The sequence below is a fragment of the Cucurbita moschata genome, unplaced genomic scaffold, assembly GCF_002738365.1.
Source record: "Cucurbita moschata cultivar Rifu unplaced genomic scaffold, Cmos_1.0 Cmo_Scf00042, whole genome shotgun sequence".
In the NCBI taxonomy this organism is placed as follows: Eukaryota; Viridiplantae; Streptophyta; class Magnoliopsida; order Cucurbitales; family Cucurbitaceae; genus Cucurbita; species Cucurbita moschata.
This window is the reverse complement of record NW_019268558.1, coordinates 1,733,067-1,747,967: the sequence shown is the minus strand read 5'-3', so window position 1 is coordinate 1,747,967 and position 14,901 is coordinate 1,733,067. Positions and strand designations below refer to the sequence as shown.

General features: G+C 36.2%; 1 protein-coding gene across 2 annotated transcripts; it reads right to left on the bottom strand.

The window, feature by feature from the left end:
* Positions 1 to 10,835: 10,835 nt before the first annotated feature.
* LOC111433456 (tubby-like F-box protein 8) lies at positions 10,836 to 14,662 on the bottom strand. Of its 2 annotated transcripts, none has more exons than XM_023070510.1 (5): positions 14,248 to 14,662; positions 13,162 to 13,588; positions 12,943 to 13,030; positions 12,187 to 12,319; positions 10,836 to 11,816 (listed from the first exon to the last, which is right to left on the bottom strand). In XM_023070510.1, exons 2-5 carry the CDS (start codon positions 13,507 to 13,509, stop codon positions 11,105 to 11,107), a joined length of 1,281 nt encoding a protein of 426 aa, XP_022926278.1. In that variant the 5' UTR covers positions 13,510 to 13,588; positions 14,248 to 14,662; the 3' UTR covers positions 10,836 to 11,104. The 2 variants fall into 2 exon arrangements, with proteins under 2 accessions (XP_022926278.1, XP_022926279.1); XM_023070511.1 differs by lacking the exon at positions 14,248 to 14,662 and adding an exon at positions 13,712 to 14,207.
* Positions 14,663 to 14,901: the final 239 nt, after the last annotated feature.

The following is a 14,901-nucleotide window of genomic DNA, read 5'->3' as shown; positions in this document are numbered from 1 at the left end:
TGTTGAATGTGGAAGAACTTTTGCATGGTTGGAATACTTCAAGGAGTCTTGCAAGTTAGAGTTTCTACAAAAGTAGAGTTTTTACTCTCGAATTTATTGCTTTGTTTTAATTCTTAAGAAAAATTAAAACGGTTGTCAATGCTTCCGCTATGTGGATGAAGAGTTCATTCCCTTCTATGTTACCCAGAGTAACAAAGAAGATGAGAATAGATGGTTGTGTCAGAAGAGACATTATGATGGATTTAGAGGGACCTCATACATGTTGTATGTTCATAAGCATAGGGCTACATCCCCTAGAAATGATGAGTGCAGATGCGCATAGTATGATGATGAGTGCGAATGCGCACAGATGAGGATGTTCATGAGACGCATGACACTATGGGGTTCTGCTGACCTCCGGATGTCGCTATAAATTAGCTTGACCAGAGGATCCAGGAGGTGTGCGAGAGCCCACGGGATTCACACTCGCACGTGTGAGTCATGTGTAAGGAAGTACTCAGACCGTGTGCCATATTGTTCTAAAAGCAAGGCACTCATGTATGGGTTGACGACGGCATCGAAATTCAGAGACTGTGACGCGTGCATAGGGTAGTTGCATATTTAATTTTCTAGTCTTAGGTTAGTATAGGACGTTTGCATTTCATTATTTAAATTATTTCATTTGTACTTGTTTCTATTTTTATTTAAAAAAATTCCAGCATTATGTTTTGAAACATATAAGTACGGCAGTGTTTTTCTATCAGTTTGAAGGGTCGTGAAAGTTTTAATTGTTCTGTTGTTTATGATGTGCATTTAAGAGTTATATTCCACATTTAAGATGAGCACATTAGTAGTGACTCTAAATTACGATTTTCACACGACTAACTTGTTCACCGAATTAGAACTAATGTCTCATAATCGTTGTTTCGCTTCCACAAAGAGTGCAATTGTAACATCAAGCACCTATAGAGACGCTTAGCTGACGAAGACAATGGAGTAAACCAAAAAGAAATCGTAGGAAGCCATTGTTGCTGGGGCTCGATCGGGAGAACATGTGTTGGAAGCAACCTATCAGCATTTGACACATGTCGTGTTTGGAGAGCTAGTTTACCTTTGGCAGCGCATATTGTACCTACACGTGAAGTCGTGTGTGTCCCCTTTTCTAGCTTGCGCTCAAGGCCCATGAGGCGTGACCTACCAGAAAAAATTCAGAAATTTTGGGACTCCTAACAGTCATAAAAGCTAGCTTGGGAAAGCTCATGTCATCCAAGTAAATAACCACATAAACTTTAGGCAAGTAATACTTGTAGGGATCGCTAGGATGTGCTAGCATTCGAGCATTCCTTAGATGGTTAAAAAGTACATTATTGGATGAGTATGTGTTTTATGTATAGTTAAGAAAATTACTATTACGCCCCTAGGTTGAGATTTTTGAGAAACATGCTTTATGTAAAGCTAGAAAAAGAATATGCATCACTAAAATAGGAGTTGGACAATATAAATGAGTAAAATATGTAAGAAGTAAAAAATTACCAAACTGCCCTTATGATGAGATTTGTGATGTATACTATTTTAATTGTTTTCGATTGTGGTAGAAAGAAGAATGGACTATTTTGATCTATACTTTGGGCAGTTGATAAATATTATCTCTCCGTTGAGCTTGTATGTTTGCATGATATAGTATATTTAGCTCCGAGTTGTTGATTGTGTGTTTTTCCTATAAAGTTTATTTATCTGCACAAGGTTGGAACTAGGGCGCTAGATGACTTAGGTTAGGAAGTCTCTAACATATTGAGCACCTTAGGATCGTGAGCAGCAGTCAGTGAGTCTAGACCCTAGTGTTCTCAGACTAAGAAAGACTCGAAGAGTCAAAACAAGGTACCCTAGAGCCAAAAGTCATCGATAAGCCACCTAAATCCCTTAGGAATCCAATGCATATCATACTCATGGTAATCGATGAGATACTCTCCCTAGTAAAGCATGCACCATAAACCAAGCTAAGTTTAGGGTGCTACAGTTATAACGGTTTACATGTTGACTCAAGTCAATACGTTTCTAGTAAACACTTCACCCTAGGATTGTGAGAAGACCTATGTGTACTCAAAGGATGGATTAGCTCGAGGAGTTGGTCTTAGATGTCCTAGAAATAAGATATGAGTTTTAAACAGCCTAGATGTCTCTAAGAACCTACTAGACATCCACAAAATCCAAAAATAAGAAAGTTAGTTCTTCAAGTTGTTAGTAGTATGCATGGTGTCATCAGTTTAAAGGTGACCAGTTAGAGTAGTCTGCCAAGGCGACTAGTGGCCCTACCTGCGACTAGTGGCCCTACCTTGTGGAAATGTTGCGACAGTAAACGCGCCTTGAGTTGGGGCATAGTACTATATAGGTTGACTCAATAACTGGCTAGCACATAAGGTCATACCTCTCAAGGTGAGTTTGTGGAAGTGTTTGTCAGTTAGCCCTTCTATGAATGACAATTAAGCTAGCAATCATCATATCATATCATCCCATCAATAGTTTTATGAAGTACGTGAGCGTAATAAGCTCCTAAATCTAAGAAGAGAAAAGTAGATTATCCCAAATATGAGATTTTATGTCCATAAGACCTATGATGCCAAAAATGATGAACCATTTCCTCTAAACCTAAAGTGGGTTTGTGAGTAACTAAAGTATCGTTTAGAATTTTAGGGCACCAAGATACTTAGATAGCAATAGAGACTAGATCCGAATTTCCTAGAGCCCAGAGTAAAGCTCGTGGATATCTACTAGGATAAGAATGTAAGGAGGACCTACAAGTAGGTTGCTTACTAAATATTTTTATACTCACTGCTTTCTCCCTTTTTTTTTCAATTGTTCATAGGCCACCAGTCGAGATTGAGGAGCGTTCGAGGGTTGTGTAGTCATGGAAGGGTTGTTCTCAAGTGTCAATTCATCCTTGTAATTTGATAGCATTTTGTATTTAGTTGTAGTGTTATTTTGTTATCTTTATTTCAATTTAAATTTTATCAGATTTCCATATTTTATTCTTTATTTATCTTTTCTTTTATTTGCTTTTGGTCTATCTTTTTAGTCACGGTCGGTCTGAGATTTGAAGTCTCGAAAATTGGGTTATGATACCTTCTCATCCATGCAAATCAAAGGCACAAGTTCTAATATACAGGAGTTTATAACTCACTTACGATTAACTTCGGACCACATATAGTCATCTTATGAAATATTAATTCTCAATTACTAGATTTATAAAGAGAGATAAAATATTTCATGACTCAATCTTATACAAACTCATTGCACTCACATGTCTCCACATAAAATAATTTGGATCAAATCATTTGTAACAATTACAAAATAGGTCGTATCAATAGTGTTACCAAGATAAGATACTCAACCTTATCCATATAACCCATTTAGATTATTACTTGTGCATGATCCTTTAATATGTCAACCACAAGGTTTCACTAATAATCTTGAGTTTTTCAAACAAGGTATAATATTAAATTACAAATAAAATAATAAAAATTATTATTAAATAATAAATTACGAGACTTTAGAATATAAATCTCAACACTAAATACATGAAAGTTATACGTGTAAAATTGATATATATGAAAGTGATGCATACCTATATGAAAGGGATACATAGAGTGCATGAAAGTAATTGAGATGTTTGTTGTATCAAATTGACATACATGGAACATCCCGCCAAAAGCAAATGGTTCGGTCACACTAGTATATAAATCATGTATATCTTTACCATTTTCTCATTGTTTTGCATAATTTTGTTTAATTAGTTTAAAATCGTCAACACCCATTTAAATAATATAAAAAAACTCACTTAATTTCGAGCCATAGGAGTAACCAAAAGAAATAGCTTCCCTCTAGAATCAATAATTTACTTATTCCTTAATTTTAAGTCATTTTATAATATTTAAGTTACAAATAAAGAGGAGAGGAAGCCTATAGCCTAGAGGATATGAAGCCATGGGAAAAGAGATCCACACCTTTTAACCTTTAACCTCTCACCTCTTTTATTCATTTATTTATTTAACCAAAGACAGTGTAGTTATTTAAGTGCACCACCCATGATGCCAACCAGAATTAATTTCCACGCCTTTATATATATATATATATATATGTAGACACCACAAGCACACAACTCGATCAGAGAGGCAGAGAGAAAAGATGTGTCGATGCCATTGAAAGGGTACCATCATCGAATTGGAAGCATCGGAGTGTGGAGCATCTTCATACACAACCCTCCATGAAGACATACAACACTTCCAACAAAACCCAACCGGTGTGCTCCCTCGCAAATCTGTCAAAAACCTGTTCTTTTTTTTCTCTCTCCGACAACATTCTCACCTTCTTCCCTTATCCAATTTGTTCTTTTTTGGTTTCTTTTTCATGTATTGGCCCAGAAATATGAACTTGTTATGATCTAATTTAAATTTCTTATGGATCTTCGCAAAGATTATGATTTTTTTTTTTTTTTTTTTTTTACCATATTGGTGAGAGAAAGAGAGAGAACCATCTTTCTTTTACTTAATTTTTAAGAAAAATGTAAGTATGAAATAAAAAAAAAATAAAAAAAGCTATTTTTACCGTAGATGAGCTTCATCCAGCTACTACCTGAATAATGATAATAATAAATAAACAAGGGAGGAAAAAGGGAAAAGAGGAACAGACTTTTGTTCGATTTTTACCGTCAATAATTGCTTTCATTTTTGTCGATTCCAAACGTTAAAAAATATTATTTTTATGAATGCCCAATGATATATGGTTTTTTTTTAGTGTACAAAGTTCGTACTATCGAAAACTAATAAAAAAGAAAGGAAAATGAATAGTATCGTGAGTGTACATATTTATAATAATATATTGGAGAAATAATATGTGATCAAATGCATAATTTTTTTACCCCATATTAGTGACGTTATTACATGCAAGTTTTGAACACGTACGTGGAAATTCATATTAAATACTTTTAAGCTATGAATTTACCTATTCAATTTGAGATACAAAAAAAAAATACTTATCAACTACGGAATGAAATTCAATACATTCTACTGCCCTATTATGACCTATCTTGACTTCCATGGCCTTTTCGACACTCGTTCTCATCCGTACATGAGAGATTTTCCTTTACCTGAAAATATGAGAGTAGCACATAACTTGAATATTTTAAGAAATACTCAGTACTAAGTCACTACTGTTGGGATTAGTAATGCAATCACACACATAACTTGATAGGAACCTATTTTTTAAAATTGTAACATGATCTTAGGCTCTTTCTAGTTCCAAACAGGGTTGGATGTGATCTCCACACATGGATCCACTAGGCGAGCTCGTATACGTGCTCCTTGGACCCTAACTTGGTCAGACACAACACGTTAACACATCACCGGACGCCACGAACAAGAAAGGGTCAGCATGATATCATAGTGAACATAAATATTGAAAGTACACGACCATACTAACATAGCATAACGGGAAAGTATCCCAATGCACATGACATACATACATGAGGTCCACATGATTTTTATTTATAACATAACATTAACATCATTTCCATTCCCTTTCTCTTTTCATCCATGACATACTTCATATATGCATCATATATATGTATGACCGTCGTCACATAATCTATCACATAACTTTATATGACAAAGCATAACATGACATACATAACATTTCATAGCATCATATGTCAATACAGAGAACATACAAGTATAGCATAAAATAATATGGTGCATGCAGGGGCCATGAACATCATACAATTATCTAACTCCAACAGTAGCACTTCCTTGGTTGGCCTTGGCTGATGTTAGTAATTGCTCAGTAGCTGTACCGAGCACTATACTATGATGTTAAATCTCACATATATTAATTCATATCACGTACTTGGGGCATATCAAAATTTAATCTAGCTAAATATGATGATTATTTACAATATAAGTCTTAAGACTAGATAAAATTTAGTAAACGAGAGTCTTAATCATCACAAATGCCCTCAATAAGGTTAGAAATAGCTTTAGGAGGGTCGAAAACATGAGAATCGGTATAAAATTTGTATAGCGAGCTACCTAACATCTTCTGTCTTCCTCACCTAACGGTACCGAGAACGAACTTTTGCGATTTCCTTCGTCTCTAACTAACATCTTCTACTAACAACGATGACGACCCCTCCTAGTGAACCACTACAATTACTTCTATATCGAGGTTGTCTTGGAGAGGAAAAGGTTACGTCGTCGTTGCAACTTCTAGAGGTGATTTTCTTCTTCTCGCTCTATCTCTCTTCGCGTTTCTCCGTCCCTCTCAGTCTCTTCTCTGTGTGTGGTTTGCGAATGAAGGCATGAATGCATGTGTGAATGAGGGGCGTGAGATGGGGTTACAAAGGGTTGTGGGTGGTTGGTTACTCGCGAGGAATATCGCCTCGCCGAAAATCTCACGATTTTCCAACAAGATTTGAATTTTCTTTTTAACTCAAATCGTTACAATATGAACATTAATATGTATGAGATCTCATAATTAAAATTATGATTCAATGAAATGATGTCATAATACTTCCTAGATTAAATTCCTTACAAGTCATACAAGCATATTCCTACGGTTTCAAAATGCTTATATTACATTGATCATCATGACATCTTGCAAGACATAAACATAAACATGTCAGCACATTAGTCATACTCGAACATACATGGAAGCACATATATCATATAATTCATACAACTATTATAATAATTTAATAACATATCATCAAAGGTTACAAGGTACATGTATTTAATAAAACATACAATTTTATTCCACTTAACCAGTAGACGTTTCTAAAAAAATACATTCCTAAATTTTGAATTATAATATTATTTCGTTCGTATGGTTAGTGCATTATTGAAACTCGTGGTATGCTCAATTTTAAATTCTAGACAGCTCCCCATAAACCCTAGTTTAGAATCTCCACATCCAATTACTTGTCTGTTTGACAATTTAACCAAGCCTACTACACCTAATTTAGCCCTACTCTAATCGTAATAATTCAAAATTTAAAGAACGTGTTTATTGATAGGCACTTTCCGCTGAACTATATATCAATTGTAAAACACTTTTTTTTACACTTATTTAGACTTTTTGACTGACGTTTTTCGACGTAGGTTTGAAGTAGATAGATTTTGCAATTACAACGATCGACACGTTAATGTTAGGTAGGCAAGATGTAGATGGGATGTTAATGTTGTTGAAGAGAATTGAATAAAAACAGTGTTTAAAAGTTTGGGAACCACTAAATTTGAAGTACTACTTTGTCTTCAATACTTTCAATGCCAAACTATTCACTTCTTGACCTCACTTCCACCAAATTTGTGTACTCATAATTCAAATCTCACCCTTATTCATGCCTTCCTTTTTATCTACTTTGACCTACCCATTTCATTTAAAAAAAAAAAAAAAAAATTTATTTACCCTTTCTTTTTAACAAAATATAACAACTAGGTCCGTGAAGATATGGATCGTCCTTTTTGATAGTGTCATTTACTTATATATCTCTGATGTTTTTCTTAACGTGGGACTCCAACAATCCTCCCTTGGAACAAAAATACATTGTCATATGTGAATCTGTCTAGTACTATCTAGACGCCTCCACTTCTTTAGAGCACATTACTAGTCCAATAGAGCTCTACCATAGATTTTCACTATGATCCTACACCTTCGAGACTCATAACATCTGAGTCATTATGACTATACACTTGAGGATTATATTGACAAGTCTAAGTTAAAATAAGGGCATGACTCTAATAGCATGGTATGATATTGTACACTTTGATCATAAACTCTCGTGGTTTTACTTGATAGTATCTTTTTACATATGTAACCAAGATAATGGGATTTGAAAGACACCTTTTTATTAAAAAAAAATTAATAAATTTAAAAATGTGAAAAGAAAATAAGATGTTATAAATGTGGTTGAGTTAAGAGTGGTACAGAAATAAATTTGTAGTGTAGAATGAAAAATTGAGGAAATTAAGTGTAGATCATAAATAAAATTTGTATGGAGGTAAGTTATTAAATTTAACAGTGATAAATGAAGGGTCAAAATTTACTTATTGTACGGAAATTGAATGGTGGATTAATATTCATTTAATTGCACAAAGACACAGAATGTGTGTGCTAGAGACGCTTGAAATAAATTTTAGAGACATGAGTCTACAAAGAGGAGATGTCGTAAATGTCGAATATCTTCTTCTCCCAGCTCACAACTATTCCTCACCGTCCCCAAATCTCAACTACGAAAACGTCGTTAGAAATCTCAAATTTCTATTTAATGAACTCGATCTACATGAACACAAAGAACTCGATTTAGATGAACACAAAGACGATTTAGATGAACACAAAGAACATGAGAGAGCTTGTAGTTGGGAGAATCCATAAGTTTGGCTGTAAAAAAAAATAAAAAAATAAAAAGAAAAAAAGACCGTAGGTTCGGAACCGGACATAAAATTAAAACATTGAAGCAAAGGCCCAAACCTGCAACTTCAGAAACAGTCTTAGCCCACGGGTGCTACAGTCTCAGCCCACTCCTCAGGTGCAACCCAGCGACTGCGTGTAGCTCAGTTCAGCCCACTTGGCCCAGACACGCGATCCACTTAGCCCATATCCAACCTGGCACATACCTGTACTGACCCAAAAACCCGATCCAACCAACCCATATCCTACTCGACTTGAATCTGCACCTCGACCAGCTTCCAGCCGCCCTGTGCACCCATCCTACCTGTGGAGCCCTTCCAGCTTGCCCACGCAGCTTCATCGAGTGTGGCTCAGCCTCGGCTTTGCGGCTCCAGCCTATTTCCCTTGACTCAACAACTCAAATTTGTGGCTCTAACCTATTTTCCTCGACTTAGACGGCTCAATTTGTAGTCTCGAAACCCTTTCTTACACTTTTTGATCGTCTCAGAGTCGATTTTGATATTCTTACGGGTATTTGAGGTTAGTATGACCACTATTTAGTTAATTTAAGTTATTTTCGAGCCACTATTTGAGGTTAGCATGTCCACTATGGTCCCTACATATGTTGTGTCATGTGATTGTTTAATGTCGACTTATTATGTTATTGATGTGATGTGAGTTTGTCATGTTCTGGAATTCATTATGTTATTTTATGTTGTCCTTATGAGATATACTATATTACGAAATATCATACTGACTTGTTATGTCATATGTTATTTTATGTCTGTTTCTTTTACTTAATTCATATGATTAATTCATCCAAATATATGGAAGAGGGTTAAAATTAAGAAAAAATCAAGGGATGTTCGAGTTTTAGGTTGACATGGTTGGTCAGTTCAATTGAATCGACTACGTCATTGTCTGCATCCTTGGGAAGGAAGAAGACGACTGCAACCAACATCACCATCACCTAAAACATAAAGATGCCATCACGACATTTCTTCCCTCGATTTCTTTATGAAACATAAAGATGATGTTACAGGGAAGAGCTAGGGATTGATTTCATACCTTCTCGTTAATTGTAATCTAAGTTATTCACCTCCAAAGTTCGTCGGAGATTGTTTTCCTCGTTGGAGTTCAACCCAGAAAAATCTTATTGGATAGCTGTTTCTAGAGGTTTAGGGCCCGATTTCTTCATGGAATTTCTTTCTTATTCTTCCCTCACATTAAAGGAATTTGTTTAGAGGAGCGTCTTTAAGCATGCGGCCTTAAAATGCAAAAATGCAGAATTCAACTTTCTTGGCAGCTTTATCTGCGACGTTTTGGCTCTCAATTTCTTCATCAAAGATAATCATCTCAATTATCTTAAGCCAAAGAAATGTTCAATATGAAGAAAAAATGGACCGTAGATGAGAATTCGATACTTACCCCCAATTTGAACTTGAAACTGACTTTCTTCAATTGGGCACACTGTGGGACTTGTTAGCCTTGATGGTCTTCTATGTAAATACTTCTTGATAGTGCAAAAATCGATTAGGATAAGTTTTACTCGACCAATTTGGGTGTTGACTCATATTGGAATTTCAAGCTTTCTTTTAACTTTTTCAATGGTGATCTGAATTGGGGGAATGGGTTTGAGGCTTTTTCAACTCTCGGTTCCTTCATGGAAACTGTAGGAACAAGTTTGAAGGGAAATAGTGGACAATTGCTCTCGAATTTAAAGAAGCCAGAGAGTAGGAATCTAAAATCTAAAAATGGAACATCGATTGAAGGTTCAATTATGCTTGCTTCTTACTCCTAATAGTTACCCTGGTTCACAATTTATAGAGGGATGATCCATCACCCTTGAGAAGTCCAAAATTTTCATAATTTCTCCTTTTATCTTTCTAGATCTTCTGCTCGAATCACAGCCTTGCCAACCTTTGTTTTCAATTCTATTAGTTGGATGGGATGACCTGTGAACAATCTAGATTGTGTCAAATATATAAGGGAGTACATGCAAAAGGGTAATATGGGGATCTAATTTTGATCAACGGTATCATTCTCGTAATTATCCATATTTTAGGGGTAATCTGGTAATTTGGCCATTTTCAAATATTTTTTGTTCTTTATGCTTGTTTTTTCCTTTCCAACAGTTATTTAAAGGCCTTGATCTCTAAATTATTTGTTAGGATATCGAAATGGCTTTCTTATTGGATCCTTACGATTACTTTTAACCTTCCCCGTCAGTAATAGGTATGGTGGATGAAGAAAAAAACAATTAAAATGTTGTTTGAATTATAAATAGAAAATAATAAATATCATTTTAAAAAGAGACAAACAATTTAGAGAATTGAAATAGACTATCGTGGAGATTGCAACGAGGACACGAGGTCTACATACAAGGAGCCTTGAATTATTGCTTGTTTCAGTCACAACACTTTTAAACTCCGTTCTGTTCCCAACCTATGATATTATCCATTTCGAGCTTAAGTCGACGTGGAACTATATTCACATTCCCAACATTCGATACCGAACAACAAACTAAGCAATAGGAATTAAAGCGGGGTCAGGGGGGCGGGGGAGAAAGTCAGTTCTTTGGGGTGCACACATTGTTCTACAAACTTTTTGAGACAGACGATCTTTACAGAACCAAACACATTCTATTTGGAAGAAGAAAGAAAGCATGATATGGGTCAGTTGATTCTACTTATTCACAAGCCAACTTGGTGTCGAAACTACTCAAACAGATGGCGAAAGCTTGAAATGCTGACAATGGATATCGGTAATCCATTGTAAACATGTCCTTCCCGACCTTCCCGAATTGAAGAATGATCTTGTCGTGGTCGGACTGGGAAGATTGAGCGTGTTGGTTTGTAGCTGTAGAAGAAGAAGCCTCTGTTGCAGCGATCAGTTGGAAGTTTTTGACAGACGCAACGGTTACTCGTCCCCTGAAATTAAGGCACCAACACTGCAACTGCTCGTGCCACCGCGGTGGCTTGTTCCTAAGAATCAATGGCCTCTCCTTCCCCGCTTCATCTTCATCCCGTGAACCAACGATATCAGAGAAGCGGGAACTACTGAACTCTGTAGAATTTAATGCAGACTTCGAAAACGATATACTTCGAAACGAATCACCAAGGAGTCGAGTGACAACTTGGGGCTGGCCAGGAACACTGCCACCGGGCTCAAGACATGAGACGGGGATGGAGTGCATTGTGCAGTGCATCTTTCGGGGGCCTCGAGTGCCAAGAACGTTCAGCTCATAGGAGATTTGAGCAATATTATAGCTACCGGATGGGATCTTCGGAGAAACTTTTTTCGAGTAGAATCTACGACTATGGCCTGGTGGGGAAATCTGGGCATTGTTGTATGGAGGCTGTGTATCATAGATAATAAATTTGGTCCCTAGAAAATTAGACCTGAAATGAAGAGAACGGACCACAAGAAAACGCTTCAAGAACTGAATCAGAATAACTCGACGAAATCTAAAAAACAAGTGCTTCTTGTACTTTTTTATGAACAATTTTAGAAGTCGAAAACTAAAAACCACGTGGCGAATGGCTACAGGCTTATGACGTTCAATATTAGAACCACAAGTTCCTATCTCAAATTAAATTTCTTCTAAATTTCAATGTACTCGACTTCCCGATTTGAACACGATCCATATGAAGTGTAAACTGATAAGCATTCAGCATGGCATATAGCTTAAATTACTTTTAGGAAAGGCGTGTTGCGATTAACGGTATCTTCAAGAAATAAGGAACTTAGGATGAAGATAAACAATCCTACCTTAGTTTTCCAATGTAGGTGTTGCTCGATCTTGATATATTATCCGCATCCATGGAAATCACGTACTCAGTGCAAGTCGCTCTCCTTGTTCTTTTCGCAGAAAGAAGAAACTTCCCATTATCAACAAGTAAAGCTGCAAGAGTATCATTATTTAGAAACATATCCGTGACTACATACGTATATTTATACATATTCAGAGTCGAATACCCAGAAGCTGATACATAACAACGAACAATAATACAACGAAGAAGATTCACATCTCAAAACCAAACCAATACTACATTAAGATTACTTGTACTTAACCCATTTTAGAAACCGGGCGATTGATGCATAAAAGGTCAAAGCGATTCATTTACAATGTAGAAACAAACAATAAAGTGAATGTAGCTGATACGATGACTTAAATAAATGAGCCACTCGCACATATACTGTAACAACCCACAATTCACCACTAGCAGATATGATCATCTTTGGGTTTTTCCTCAATGTTTTTAAAACGCGCCTGTTAGGGAGAGGTTTCCACACCCTTATAAAGAATGCTTCGTTCTCCTCCCCAACCGATGTGGGATCTCACACTCCACCCCCTCTTGAGACCCAGCATCCTCATTGGCACTCGTTCCCTTCTCCGGTCGATGTGGGACCCCCCGATCCACCCCCACTAGTATCTCAACGATTTGATACCAATGATAGCTTAAAAGAATTGATATCCATAAGGCGTATGATAAGGAGATCAACAACAATGAAAGAAGAGCTTACCAGTACTAAGGCAAAGGTAAAGGTGGTAAGTCAAATTAGATTTGTCCCTCTTAATGAAGCATTGCATCGTTCCATCACGCGTCCCGGGCTGCAAAGAGAAACGAATTAAGAAATTAGCTTACTCTTCGGTCTTCACAAAATGTATACTTAAATGTTCTTTTAAATTCAACGTATGGGTGGAAATTAATTAGGAATTACAACATTTTGTTGCTTTTGTACCTGCTTTAAGGAGACAGGGAACGTAATTTTCCCAGAGAACTCGGGAGTTTTTACGATCTCTTTGCACATATCCCTCCATGACCTACAAACAGCAGCACAAGCAACAACATTCCTGCGAGCAGGCCACACGCTCTCACTCTCCTCCAATCTCATGACAACATCCCGCAATAGCTCAGGTGGAAGGCTAGCCCATCGACTAGTCTGAATTACCAGAGGTTGATCGAGCAGATCATGGACTGATCCATGAGATTTACCTCTATGGTGACCAGGCAGTCTGAACTCAAAACTACGCCTCGATAAACTTCCAAACCCCTCTCTAACATCACGGACTATACTACGAAATGACATCACTCAAAGAAACACAAAACCCTGATTAACACCTAAATGCCAGTTACAAGATAATTCGTACCACGATCTACACCATCAACTGCATATCAAAAAGATAGAATTCAAATGTCAATCATTACGCCCAAAAAACAACAAAAAGAAATGAAAAATAGATGCTGGACCAAGCATAGATCATGAAATCTCTGCTAAGATGCTAACCAACCTAAGCATCAGATTCTATGGAACAACCAAAATGATGGATTTTAAACCTGGTATGAGCCAAATTTCCAGATGCTTGCATCCAGTTTTTCAGATTTTAAGCTGAACAGATTGTGCAAAAGTGTTTTTACTTCATGAAAGTACAAGAATGGATCTAACTTCTAGTCTGGATTGAATTTCAGAAACAGCTACAAATCATTGAAGCAACAGAACATGACTTACAAAATTAGGAATCATATGATCAAGAGATTAAAAAACAACGCCTAAATGATAACCCTAGAAAGAAAACAGAACAAAGAACAGACCCAATTGGTAACACAAGTCAAAGATCCATTTCCACACCAAGAGGGTTTATTAAACATAGAAACTAGAAGCAAATGATATCCATTGTGGATTTAGAAACAAACCCTAGACAATAGAACCAGCAGCTAAGAAACCCCATTAGAGAGCTTGAATAAATAGACACAAAAAGAACCACAACAGAGCAAAGAAAACAAACTTAAAAGAACCCCAAAAGGATTATAGAAGCTGAAAACGTACCGATTGAAGTGTGAGCCAAATCCAAGCCTGAAAATGGCGAAAATAGAGGAATCTGAAGATGATTTTAAAAACCCAGAAACCTAAAACTAATAAATCCACAGGTAAAGGATGAGATTGATGAACAAGGGGACGAAGAGAATCAGTTTGAAGCTTCTTAAGAACTCCCTCTCGCTCTCTGTTCGCTCTATGTGGCTGATGTAGAACCCGAGTTTAGCAGGCGTATAATAAATCCAACGCGTGAACAAATTTCTCACAAAATTTAAAAACAAATTAAAAATAAATAAACTTCTTGCTTGCTTGCTTCCTTACTTTACTCAAATTTTAAATGGACGAATCCTTCTTTCCACTTTCGAAGATCGAAGAAATCAATTAATTTTATTTTTCTTAAATTCAATCCCGGTTTTAATTAATGTTAGTTAGGTACAGAACTAATGCATTTTTAGAATCTTAAAAGTTTAATTTAGTGAATATGAGCATCATTTCAACGTCTTAACTACCATTAGAAATAGTTTGAATTTTAATTTTAGTACTTTGGGTTTTCAAGTATTAAATGGTTTTTTTAGTATGGTTGAATATTTTAAAAATAAAAAACAATGATGTGCCATACATTTGTTTCATAACTAATCCAACATGAGGTAGCTAACTAGTTATCTT

Excerpts from the sequence above, each read along its gene's own strand:
- LOC111433456 (XM_023070510.1), bottom strand. The coding sequence starts at position 13,509 with ATGTCATTTCGTAGTATAGTCCGTGATGTTAGAGAGGGGTTTGGAAGT. Across the intron at positions 12,320-12,942 it reads TTACCTTTGCCTTAGTACTG|CTTTACTTGTTGATAATGGG; the intron begins GTAAGCTCTTCT and ends ATACTCTTGCAG. Across the intron at positions 11,817-12,186 it reads ACCTACATTGGAAAACTAAG|GTCTAATTTTCTAGGGACCA; the intron begins GTAGGATTGTTT and ends TCTTCATTTCAG.